Source organism: Heptranchias perlo, chromosome 29 (assembly GCF_035084215.1).
Source record: "Heptranchias perlo isolate sHepPer1 chromosome 29, sHepPer1.hap1, whole genome shotgun sequence".
Taxonomy (NCBI): domain Eukaryota; kingdom Metazoa; phylum Chordata; class Chondrichthyes; order Hexanchiformes; family Hexanchidae; genus Heptranchias; species Heptranchias perlo.
The window spans coordinates 12916110-12928229 of NC_090353.1; the positions used below are offsets into that span (position 1 = coordinate 12916110).

General features: G+C 54.8%; 1 protein-coding gene across 2 annotated transcripts in view; it reads left to right on the forward strand.

Annotated features, from left to right (window-relative positions):
- The first annotated feature begins 1221 nt into the window (after nucleotides 1-1221).
- The window catches only part of LOC137299398 (SH2 domain-containing adapter protein F-like), a 196094-nt gene continuing 185195 nt past the window's right edge, over nucleotides 1222-12120 (forward strand). Inside the window, exons 1-2 of one of the 2 annotated variants that reach the window (XM_067968108.1) lie at nucleotides 1222-1934; nucleotides 2267-2619. In XM_067968108.1, coding sequence (XP_067824209.1) covers nucleotides 2287-2619 — 333 coding nt within the window. In that variant the 5' untranslated portion in view covers nucleotides 1222-1934; nucleotides 2267-2286. The remainder of the gene's footprint in view (nucleotides 1935-2266; nucleotides 2620-12120) is intronic. The other variant, XM_067968107.1, reaches the window with a different exon arrangement.

Sequence of the window (12120 nt, forward strand, 5' to 3'; positions counted from 1 at the left end):
TTATTTGGTTATTTATCTCATTGCTGTTTGTGGGATCTTGCTATGCGCATGCTGGCTGCTGCTTTTCCTACATTACAACAGTGACTACGCTTCAAAAGTACTTAATTGGCTGTGAAGCGCTTTGGGACATCCTGAGGTCGTGAAAGGCACTATATAAATGCAAGTCTTTTTTATAAGGTTGCCTTTGATGACAACAACAACTTGCAATTATACAGCACCCTTAACGTAGTAAAACGTCCTAAGGCGCTTCACAGGAGAGTAATCAGACAAAGATTGACACTGAGCTAAAGAAGGAGACATTAGAACAGGTTGGTCAAAGAGGTAGGTTTTAAGCAGAATCTTAAAGGTGGAGAGGCGAAGAGGTGTAGGGAGGGAATTCCAGAGTTTAGGGCCTAGACGGCTGAAGGCACTGCCCGCCAATGGTGGGGCGAAGGAAGAGGGGAATTCATAAGAGGTCAGAGTTGGGGGAATGCAGGGTTCTTGGAGGGTTGTAGGGAAACTCAAAGTACAGCACTATTTAAAAATTTGCTAAACATGATAAACTCGGCTATGATGTTCGCACCCTCCCGCCCCCAGCTCAATAATCTGTTGCCCATGAACTCTAGCCTCTGTGGCTTGGTACCAGTCAGGGACTGGCATCTGTGGAATTATACCAAAGCAAGAGTCCGTATCCTTGGGACAGGTCGGGGTGGAAGGAGATCATTATTGCTATAATATTAAATGGTGGATCTTTTTAGTTATAAAAGAAGCAGAGAGCAGATACATTTAAGAAAAAAGGGCAAACAAAATGATGGCCGTTTTCAAATAAGTTTCCTTCATGGTCTAGCAAAGAACTTGGAAATACTATTTTATTTATAATATTCCTTTTGACAAACCATTTACAAATTTGCATTCGTATAGCATCTTTTCAAAATATCACAAAGCATGAGTTGTTTCTTTTGGGCTGCGGTCACTGTTACGTAGGTGAATTCAGTGGCCATTTTGTGCACAGCAAGGTCCTACAGGCAGCAACGAGATAAACAATCAGTCAATCTGTTTTTGGTGATGGCTGGTTGAGGGAGAAATGTTGGCCAGGACACCCAGGGGATCTCCCTGCTCTTCTGCAAAGGTACTGGATCCTAAACACCCGTCAGAACAAGCAGGCGGGGACTCGGTTTAATGTCCTATCCGAAAGCTGACTCCTCTGCACCCGTTTAGTAAGGCACTGAAGTACCAGCCTCGATTACGTGCTCAAATCCTTAGGCGGGCATCTGCCTACAAAACAGCACCTGCCTAAAGCTCTTCGACACATTTCAATGTGATAATTAATCTGATAATGACCATTTATTACAAAATACTGCGGATGTTGGAAATCTGAAATAAAAACAGAAAATGTTGGAAAACACTCTGCAGATCAGGCAGCATTTGTGGAGAGAAAAACGTTTCAGCTCCATGACCTTTCATCAGAATGAGCATTTATTACTTTTTTGAAAGTAGAACACTGTCAAATTACACATTTTAAAAAAGCTTGAAGAGTTCCTCCTTTTTACTGATTGAAAGTGGCTGACTGTTGGGGAAGCTGCTCAGCAAATGGCTTTTGTTTCCCCTCCTCGTGTGGCAGAAGTTTATTATTTTTTTTGTGTCGGCCAATAGAGCCATCTGCCCAAGGGAGGAGGTGTTCTTCCCCTTTAATGAAAAGAGAGAGCGAGCAAGACATGTGCCCGTGAGCTGCTGCTGGATGTTTCACACCTTGGAGCTACACAGAGAGAAAGAGAGAGAGCTCCTGAAACCAGCCCCGCGGAGCTGACTGCAACCCCCCCAGAGTCTCTCTCCCTCAGTCGCTGCAAACTGCAGCCTGCTTAAGTCTCCGAAACATTGCATTCGAGTTTGTGAATTTGAGGGGGAGACAGGAAGCGAAGGGACGAGGTCACATTACTGCAAGCAGCAGCGAGCAGGTAAACCAACTCTCGATCTCAGGACGATCTTGGCTGGGCACAGTGACTATTATGGGTTTGTTTTAACACATACACAAAACAAAATCTTTGCCTGAATTATTCGTTGCAACATTTTGCATCCCTATTAACTTTTTTTAAAAAACAAATATGAAATTGAAAGTTAAAATAGAGACTTGCACTGATTTGGGAAATTGGTTTAGAAGATTTTTGATTGACCTGTTTTAATTTTATTTACCGCATTGTATATTTTTATAAGCCGGTTGCTGGGTCACCGCCGGTTGATTTCTCCTTGAAATTAACACAATTTTTTTTTTTGCTGGTTAATTTCAAAGCGAATTTCCCAGCGCCAGAAATGGCCAAGTGGTTGAAGGATTACTTGAGTTTCGGGAGCCGCAGGGTCCCTCCTCAGCCTCCCAAACCCGACTACAGCGAGAGCGAAATCCTCAAAGCTTACCGAGCCCAGAGGAACCTGGACTTCGAGGATCCGTACGAGGAGAGCGAGAGCAGAGCCAGGGCTTCGGAGGGCGAGCAACCGCCCGCACCCTCCTCCCAGCACCAGAAACCAGCCTCCCCCGACATCAAGTACGTGTCTCCCAAGCACCGGCTCATCAAAGTGGACAGCACCGACCTCGGCAACCGGGCAAAGATACTGGGCACCGAGGAGGCGAAGGGCAAGTCCGAGACTGTGAGTACAGCCAAACCCATCACTGCGCTCATTCCAAGCCCCCTGATACTTTTTATCTGTGGGATTTTTTTTTGTGTGAAACTTCTGGACAATGCCAAACATCACATGGTTAATAATTAAGGTGACTGGGGCTGCATTTTCTCAGCTCTCGCCAAGGGTGAGATACCTGCCGAGAAATGGGTTCCACCTGATGTGTTAGTGAGGAGGCTGAGCCTCAACAACCTAGTGTGACTTCCCTCCCTCTGCCTCCGCCTCGCGCCCTCCCTCTGCCTCCGCCTCGCGCCCTCCTTCTGCCTCCCCCTCGCGCCCTGCCTCCGCCTCGCGCCCTCCCTCTGCCTCCGCCTCGCGCCCTCCCGCTGCCTCCCCCTCGCGCCCTCCTTCTGCCTCCCCCTCGCGCCCTGCCTCCGCCTCGCGCCCTCCCTCTGCCTCCACCTCGCGCCCTCCTTCTGCCTCCCCCTCGCGCCCTGACTCCGCCTCGCGCCCTCCCTCTGCCTCCCCCTCGCACCCTCCCTCTGCCTCCCCCTCGCCCTTCTCTCTCTCAACGCCTCTCTCTCTCTCTATCTCTCGACGCCTCTCTCTCTCGACGCCTCTCTCTATCTCTCAACGCCTCTCTCTCTCTCTATCTCTCGACGCCTCTCTCTATCTCTCGACGCCTCTCTCTATCTCTCGACGCCTCTCTCTATCTCTCGACGCCTCTCTCTCTATCTCTCGACGCCTCTCTCTCTATCTCTCGACGCCTCTCTCTATCTCTCGACGCCTCTCTCTATCTCTCGACGCCTCTCTCTCTATCTCTCGACGCCTCTCTCTATCTCTCGACGCCTCTCTCTCTATCTCTCGACGCCTCTCTCTATCTCTCGACGCCTCTCTCTCTATCTCTCGACGCCTCTCTCTCTATCTCTCGACGCCTCTCTCTCTATCTCTCGACGCCTCTCTCTCTATCTCTCGACGCCTCTCTCTATCTCTCGACGCCTCTCTCTCTATCTCTCGACGCCTCTCTCTCTATCTCTCGACGCCTCTCTCTCTATCTCTCGACGCCTCTCTCTCTATCTCTCGACGCCTCTCTCTCTATCTCTCGACGCCTCTCTCTCTCTCTCTCGACGCCTCTCTCTCTCTCTCGACGCCTCTCTCTATCTCTCGACGCCTCTCTCTCTATCTCTCGACGCCTCTCTCTCTCTCTCTCTCGACGCCTCTCTCTCTATCTCTCGACGCCTCTCTCTCTATCTCTCGACGCCTCTCTCTCTCTCTCGACGCCTCTCTCTCTATCTCTCGACGCCTCTCTCTCTCTCTCGACGCCTCTCTCTCTATCTCTCGACGCCTCTCTCTCTCTCTCTCGACGCCTCTCTCTCTATCTCTCGACGTCTCTCTCTATCTCTCGACGCCTCTCTCTATCTCTCGACGCCTCTCTCTCTATCTCTCGACGCCTCTCTATATCTCTCGACGCCTCTCTATCTCTTGACGCCTCTCTCTCTATCTCTCGACGCCTCTCTCTCTATCTCTCGACGCCTCTCTATATCTCTCGACGCCTCTCTATCTCTTGACGCCTCTCTCTCTATCTCTCGACGCCTCTCTCTCTATCTCTCGACGCCTCTCTATATCTCTCGACGCCTCTCTCTCTATCTCTCGACGCCTCTCTCTCTATCTCTCGACAACTCTCTCTCTATCTCTCGACGCCTCTCTATATCTCTCGACGCCTCTCTCTCTTTCTCTCTTTCTCTCGACGCCTCTCTCTATATCTCTCGACGCCTCTCTCTCTATCTCTCAACAACTCTCTCTCTTTCTCTCTTTCTCTCGACGCCTCTCTCTCTCTCTCTCTACGCCTCTCTATCTCTCGACGCCTCTCTCTATCTCTCGACGCCTCTCTCTCTATCTCTCGCGCCTCTCTCTATCTCTCGACGCCTCTCTCTCTCTCAGCGCTCCTCTCTCTCTCTATCTCTCGGCGCCCCTCCCTTGACTTCCCCCTCTCCCTCCCTCCCTCGACGCCCCCCTCTCCCTCCCTCCCTCGACGACCCCCTCTCCCTCCCTCCCTCGACGACCCCCTCTCCCTCCCTCCCTCGACGCCCCCCTCTCCCTCCCTCCCTCCCTCGACGCCCCCCTCTCCCTCCCTCCCTCGACGCCCCCTCTCCCTCCCTCCCTCGACGCCCCCCTCTCCCTCCCTCCCTCGACGCCCCCTTCTCCCTCCCTCCCTCGACGCCCCCCTCTCCCTCCCTCCCTCGACGCCCCCCTCTCCCTCCCTCCCTCGACGCCCCCCTCTCCCTCCCTCCCTCGACGCCCCCTCTCCCTCCCTCCCTCGACGCCCCCTCTCCCTCCCTCCCTCGACGCCCCCTCTCCCTCCCTCCCTCGACTCCCTCTCTCCCTCGACGCCACCTCTCCCTCCCTCCCTCGACTCCCTCCCTCCCTCGATGCCCCTTCTCCCTCACTCCCTCGACGCCCCCTCTCCCTCACTCCCTCGACGCCCCCTCTCCCTCACTCCCTCGACGCCCCCTCTCCCTCACTCCCTCGACGCCCCCTCTCCCTCACTCCCTCGACGCCCCCTCTCCCTCACTCCCTGGACGCCCCCTCGCTCTCTCTCTCTCGTCACGCCTCTCTCTCTCATCACCCCTCTCTCATCACCCCCCACTCTCTCTCTCGTCACCTCTCTCTCTCTCTCTCGTCACCTCTATCTCTCTCTCGCCACCTCTCTCTCCCGTCACCTCTCTCTCTCTCTCTCTCCCGTCACCTCTCTCTCTCTCTCTCTCTCCCGTCACCTCTCTCTCTCTCGTCACCTCTCTCTCTCTCTCCCCCATCACCTCTCTCTCTCTCTCCCGTCACCTCTCTCTCTCTCCCGTCACCTCTCTCTCTCTCTCGTCACCCCTCTCTTTCTCTCGTCACCCCTCTCTTTCTCTCGTCACCCCTCTCTTTCTCTCGTCACCACTCTCTCTCTCTCACTCTCTCGTCATTCCTCTCTCTCTCTCGTCATTCCTCTCTCTCGTCATCCCTCTCTCTCTCTCTCGTCACCTCTCTCTCTCTCGTCAGCTCTCTCTCTCTCGTCACCTCTCTCTCGTCACCTCTCTCTCTCTCGTCACACCTCTCTCTCTCTCGTCACCTCTCTCTCTCTCTCGTCATCCCTCTCTCTCTCTCTCATCATCCCTCTCTCTCTCTCTTCATCCCTCTCTCTCGTCATCCCTCTGTCTCTCGTCATCTCTCTCTCTCTCTCGTCACCCCTCTCTCTCTCGTCACCCTCTCTCTCTCGTCACCCTCTCTCTCTCGTCACCCCTCTCTCTCTCTCTCGTCATCTCTCTCTCTCTCTCTCTCGTCACCCCTCTCTCTCTCGTCACCTCTCTCTCTCTCTCGTCACCCTTCTCTCACTCTCTCTCTCGTCACCCCTCTCTCGTCACCCCTCTCTCTCTCTCTCTCTCTCGTCACCCCTCGGTCTCTCTCGTCACCCTTCTCTCACTCTCTCTCTCGTCACCCCTCTCTCGTCACTCCTCTCTCTCTCTCGTCATCTCTCTCTCTCTCCCATCACCTCTCCCTCTCTCTCTCCCTCTCTCCCGTCACCTCTCTCTCTCTCTCTCCCATCACCACTCTCTCTCGTCACCCCATCTCTCTCTCGTCACCCCTCTCTTTCTCTCGTCACCCCTCTCTTTCTCTCGTCACCACTCTCTCTCTCTCACTCTCTCGTCATTCCTCTCTCTCTCTCGTCATTCCTCTCTCTCGTCATCCCTCTCTCTCTCTCTCGTCACCTCTCTCTCTCTCGTCACCTCTCTCTCTCTCGTCACCTCTCTCTCGTCACCTCTCTCTCTCTCGTCACCTCTCTCTCTCTCTCGTCATCCCTCTCTCTCTCTCTCATCATCCCTCTCTCTCTCTCGTCATCCCTCTCTCTCGTCATCCCTCTGTCTCTCGTCATCTCTCTCTCTCTCTCGTCACCACTCTCTCTCTCGTCACCCCATCTCTCTCTCGTCACCCCCCTCTCTCTCGTCACCTCTCTCTCTCTCTCACGTCACCCCTCTTCTTCGCTCTCTGTCTCGTCACCCCATCTCTCTCTCGTCACCTCTCTCTCTCTCTCCCTCTCTCTCTCTCTCTCCCCCTCTCTCTCATCACCCCCCTCTCTCTCGTCACCCCCCTCTCTCTCGTCACCCCCCTCTCTCTCGTCACCCCCCTCTCTCTCGTCACCTCTCTCTCTCTCTCCCTCTCTCTCCCTCTCTCCCCCTCTCTCTCATCATCCCCCTCTCTCTCGTCACCCCCCTCCCTCTCGTCACCCCCCTCTCTCTCGTCACCCCCCTCTCTCTCGTCACCACTCTCTCTCTCTCTCGTCACCCCTCTCTCTCTCGTCACCTCTCTCTCTCGTCATCTCTCTCTCTCGTCATCTCTCTATCTCTCTCGTCATCTCTCTATCTCTCTCATCCAACCTCGCTCTCTCTCGTCACCTCTCTCTCTCTCTCTCGTCATCCCTCTCGTCACCCCTCTCTCTCTCGTCACCCCTCTCTCTCTCTCGTCACCCCTCACTCTCTCTCTCGTCACCCCTCTCTCTCTCTCTCTCGTCACCCCTCTCTCTCTCTCTCTCTCGTCGCCCCTCTCTCTCTCTCTCTCTCGTCGCCCCCCTCTCTCTCTCTCTCTCTCTCGTCACCCCTCTCTCTCTCTCTCTCGTCACCCCTCTCTCTCTCTCGTCACAGCTCTCTCTCTCTCTCTCGCTCTCTCTCCCTCTCGTGACCCTTCTATCTCTCTCTCTTGTCAGCCTTCTCTCTCTCTCTCTCGTCACCTCTCTCTCTTTCGTCACCTCCCTCTCTCTCTCGTCACCTCCCTCTCTCTCTCTTGTCACCTCTCTCTCTCGTCACCTCTCCCTCTCTCTCTCTCGTCACCTCTCCCTCTCTCTCTCTCGTCACCTCTCCCTCTCACTCTCTCGTCACCTCTCCCTCTCTCTCTCTCGTCACCTCTCTCTCTCTCTCTCTCTCTCTCGTCAACCCTCTCTCTCTCGTCATCCCTCTCTCTCTCGTCACCTCTCTCTCTCTCTCGTCATCTCTCTATCTCTCTCATCAAACCTCGCTCTCTCTCGTCACCTCTCTCTCTCTCTCTCTCTCTCGTCATCCCTCTCTCTCTCGTCACCCCTCTCTCTCTCGTCACCCCTCTCTCTCTCTCTCGTCACCCCTCTCTCTCTCTCTCGTCACCCCTCTCTCTCTCGTCACCCCTCTCTCTCTCTCTCTCGTCACCTCTCTCTCTCTTTCTCGTCACCTCTCTCTCTCTTTCTCGTCACCTCTCTCTCTCTCTTTCTCGTCACCTCTCTCTCTCTCTCGTCACCTCCCTCTCTCTCTCGTCACCTCTCTCTCTCTCTTTCTCGTCACCTCTCTCTCTCTCTCTCTCGTCACCTCCCTCTCTCTCTCGTCACCTCTCTCTCTCTCTCTCTCGTCACCCCTCTCTCTCTCGTCACCCCTCTCTCTCTCTCTCTCGTCACCCCTCTCTCTCACTCTCGTCACCCCTCTCTCTCTCTTGTCAGCCTTCGCTCTCTCTCTAGTCACCCCTCTCTCTCTCATCACCTCTCTCTCTCTCTCTCGTCACCTCTCTCTCTCTCTCTCTCTCGTCACCCCTCGCTCTCTCTCTCGTCACCCCTCTCTCGTCACCTCTCTCTCTCTCTCGCTCTCTCCCTCTCGTGACCCTTCTATCTCTCTCTCTTCTCAGCCTTCTCTCTCTCTCTCTCTCTAGTCACCCCTCTCTCTCTCGTCACCTCTCTCTCTCATCACCTCTCTCTCTCTCGTCACCCCTCTCTCTCTCGTCACACCTCTCTCTCTATCTCTCTCATCCAACCTCGCTCTCTCTCGTCACCTCTCTCTCTCTCTCTCTCTCTCGCCATCCCTCTCGTCACCCCTCTCTCTCTCGTCACCCCTCTCTCTCTCTCGTCACCCCTCACTCTCTCTCTCGTCACCCCTCTCTCTCTCTCTCGTCGCCCCTCTCTCTCTCTCTCTCTCGTCGCCCCTCTCTCTCTCTCTCTCGTCACCCCTCTCTCTCTCTCTCGTCACCCCTCTCTCTCTCTCGTCACAGCTCTCTCTCTCTCGCTCTCTCTCCCTCTCGTGACCCTTCTATCTCTCTCTCTTGTCAGCCTTCTCTCTCTCTCTCTCGTCACCTCTCTCTCTTTCGTCACCTCCCTCTCTCTCTCGTCACCTCCCTCTCTCTCTCTCGTCACCTCTCTCTCTCTCTCGTCACCTCTCCCTCTCTCTCTCTCGTCACCTCTCCCTCTCTCTCTCTCGTCACCTCTCCCTCTCACTCTCTCTCTCTCTCTCTCTCTCTCGTCAACCCTCTCTCTCTCGTCACCTCTCTCTCTCTCTCGTCATCTCTCTATCTCTCTCATCAAACCTCGCTCTCTCTCGTCACCTCTCTCTCTCTCTCGTCATCCCTCTCTCTCTCGTCACCCCTCTCTCTCTCATCACCCCTCTCTCTCTCTCGTCACCCCTCTCTCTCTCTCTCGTCACCCCTCTCTCTCTCTCTCGTCACCCCTCTCTCTCTCTCGTCACCCCTCTCTCTCTCGTCACCCCTCTCTCTCTCTCTCGTCACCTCTCTCTCTCTCTCTCTCTCTCTCTCGTCACCCCTCTCTCTCTCTCTCTCGTCACACCTCTCTCTCTCTCTCTCTCTCTCTCGTGACCCTTCTATCTCTCTCTCTTGTCAGCCTTCTCTCTCTCTCTCTCTCGCTCTCTCTCTCGTGACCCTTCTATCTCTCTCTCTTGTCAGCCTTCTCTCTCTCTCTCTCGTCACCTCTCTCTCTCGTCACCTCTCTCTCTCTCTCGTCACCTCTCTCTCTCTCTTGTCACCTCTCTCTCTCTCTCGTTACCTCTCTCTCTCTTTCGTCACCCCTCTCTCTCTCTCGTCACCCCTCTCTCTCTCGTCACCCCTCTCTCTCTCTCTCGTCACCTCTCTCTCTCTCTCTCTCTCTCGTCACCCCTCTCTCTCTCTCTCTCGTCACACCTCTCTCTCTCTCTCTCTCTCGTGACCCTTCTATCTCTCTCTCTTGTCAGCCTTCTCTCTCTCTCTCTCTCGCTCTCTCTCTCGTGACCCTTCTATCTCTCTCTCTTGTCAGCCTTCTCTCTCTCTCTCTCGTCACCCCTCTCTCTCTCGTCACCCTCTCTCTCTCGTCACCCTCTCTCTCTCGTCACCCCTCTCTCTCTCTCTCTCGTCATCTCTCTCTCTCTCTCTCTCTCGTCACCCCTCTCTCTCTCTCTCGTCACCTCTCTCTCTCTCTCGTCACCCTTCTCTCACTCTCTCTCTCGTCACCCCTCTCTCGTCACCCCTCTCTCTCTCTCTCTCTCTCGTCACCCCTCGGTCTCTCTCGTCACCCTTCTCTCACTCTCTCTCTCGTCACCCCTCTCTCGTCACTCCTCTCTCTCTCTCGTCATCTCTCTCTCTCTCCCATCACCTCTCCCTCTCTCTCTCCCTCTCTCCCGTCACCTCTCTCTCTCTCTCTCCCATCACCACTCTCTCTCGTCACCCCATCTCTCTCTCGTCACCCCTCTCTTTCTCTCGTCACCCCTCTCTTTCTCTCGTCACCACTCTCTCTCTCTCACTCTCTCGTCATTCCTCTCTCTCTCTCGTCATTCCTCTCTCTCGTCATCCCTCTCTCTCTCTCTCGTCACCTCTCTCTCTCTCGTCACCTCTCTCTCTCTCGTCACCTCTCTCTCGTCACCTCTCTCTCTCTCGTCACCTCTCTCTCTCTCTCGTCATCCCTCTCTCTCTCTCTCATCATCCCTCTCTCTCTCTTGTCATCCCTCTCTCTCGTCATCCCTCTGTCTCTCGTCATCTCTCTCTCTCTCTCGTCACCCCCCTCTCTCTCGTCACCCCCCTCTCTCTCGTCACCCCCCCTCTCTCTCGTCACCTCTCTCTCTCTCTCCCTCTCTCTCTCTCTCTCCCCCTCTCTCTCATCACCCCCCTCTCTCTCGTCACCCCCCCTCCCTCTCGTCACCCCCCTCTCTCTCGTCACCCCCCTCTCTCTCGTCACCACTCTCTCTCTCTCTCGTCACCCCTCTCTCTCTCGTCACCTCTCTCTCTCGTCATCTCTCTCTCTCGTCATCTCTCTATCTCTCTCGTCATCTCTCTATCTCTCTCATCCAACCTCGCTCTCTCTCGTCACCTCTCTCTCTCTCTCTCGTCATCCCTCTCGTCACCCCTCTCTCTCTCGTCACCCCTCTCTCTCTCTCGTCACCCCTCACTCTCTCTCTCGTCACCCCTCTCTCTCTCTCTCTCGTCACCCCTCTCTCTCTCTCTCGTCGCCCCTCTCTCTCTCTCTCTCTCGTCGCCCCCCTCTCTCTCTCTCTCTCTCGTCACCCCTCTCTCTCTCTCTCTCGTCACCCCTCTCTCTCTCTCGTCACAGCTCTCTCTCTCTCTCTCGCTCTCTCTCCCTCTCGTGACCCTTCTATCTCTCTCTCTTGTCAGCCTTCTCTCTCTCTCTCTCGTCACCTCTCTCTCTTTCGTCACCTCCCTCTCTCTCTCGTCACCTCCCTCTCTCTCTCTTGTCACCTCTCTCTCTCGTCACCTCTCCCTCTCTCTCTCTCGTCACCTCTCCCTCTCTCTCTCTCGTCACCTCTCCCTCTCACTCTCTCGTCACCTCTCCCTCTCTCTCTCTCGTCACCTCTCTCTCTCTCTCTCTCTCTCGTCAACCCTCTCTCTCTCGTCATCCCTCTCTCTCTCGTCACCTCTCTCTCTCTCTCGTCATCTCTCTATCTCTCTCATCAAACCTCGCTCTCTCTCGTCACCTCTCTCTCTCTCTCTCGTCATCCCTCTCTCTCTCGTCACCCCTCTCTCTCTCGTCACCCCTCTCTCTCTCTCTCGTCACCCCTCTCTCTCTCTCTCGTCACCCCTCTCTCTCTCGTCACCCCTCTCTCTCTCTCTCTCGTCACCTCTCTCTCTCTTTCTCGTCACCTCTCTCTCTCTTTCTCGTCACCTCTCTCTCTCTCTTTCTCGTCACCTCTCTCTCTCTCTCGTCACCTCCCTCTCTCTCTCGTCACCTCTCTCTCTCTCTTTCTCGTCACCTCTCTCTCTCTCTCGTCACCTCCCTCTCTCTCTCGTCACCTCTCTCTCTCTCTCTCTCGTCACCCCTCTCTCTCTCGTCACCCCTCTCTCTCTCTCTCTCGTCACCCCTCTCTCTCACTCTCGTCACCCCTCTCTCTCTCTTGTCAGCCTTCGCTCTCTCTCTAGTCACCCCTCTCTCTCTCATCACCTCTCTCTCTCTCTCTCGTCACCTCTCTCTCTCTCTCTCTCTCGTCACCCCTCGCTCTCTCTCTCGTCACCCCTCTCTCGTCACCTCTCTCTCTCTCTCGCTCTCTCCCTCTCGTGACCCTTCTATCTCTCTCTCTTCTCAGCCTTCTCTCTCTCTCTCTCTCTAGTCACCCCTCTCTCTCTCGTCACCTCTCTCTCTCATCACCTCTCTCTCTCTCGTCACCCCTCTCTCTCTCGTCACACCTCTCTCTCTATCTCTCTCATCCAACCTCGCTCTCTCTCGTCACCTCTCTCTCTCTCTCTCTCTCTCGCCATCCCTCTCGTCACCCC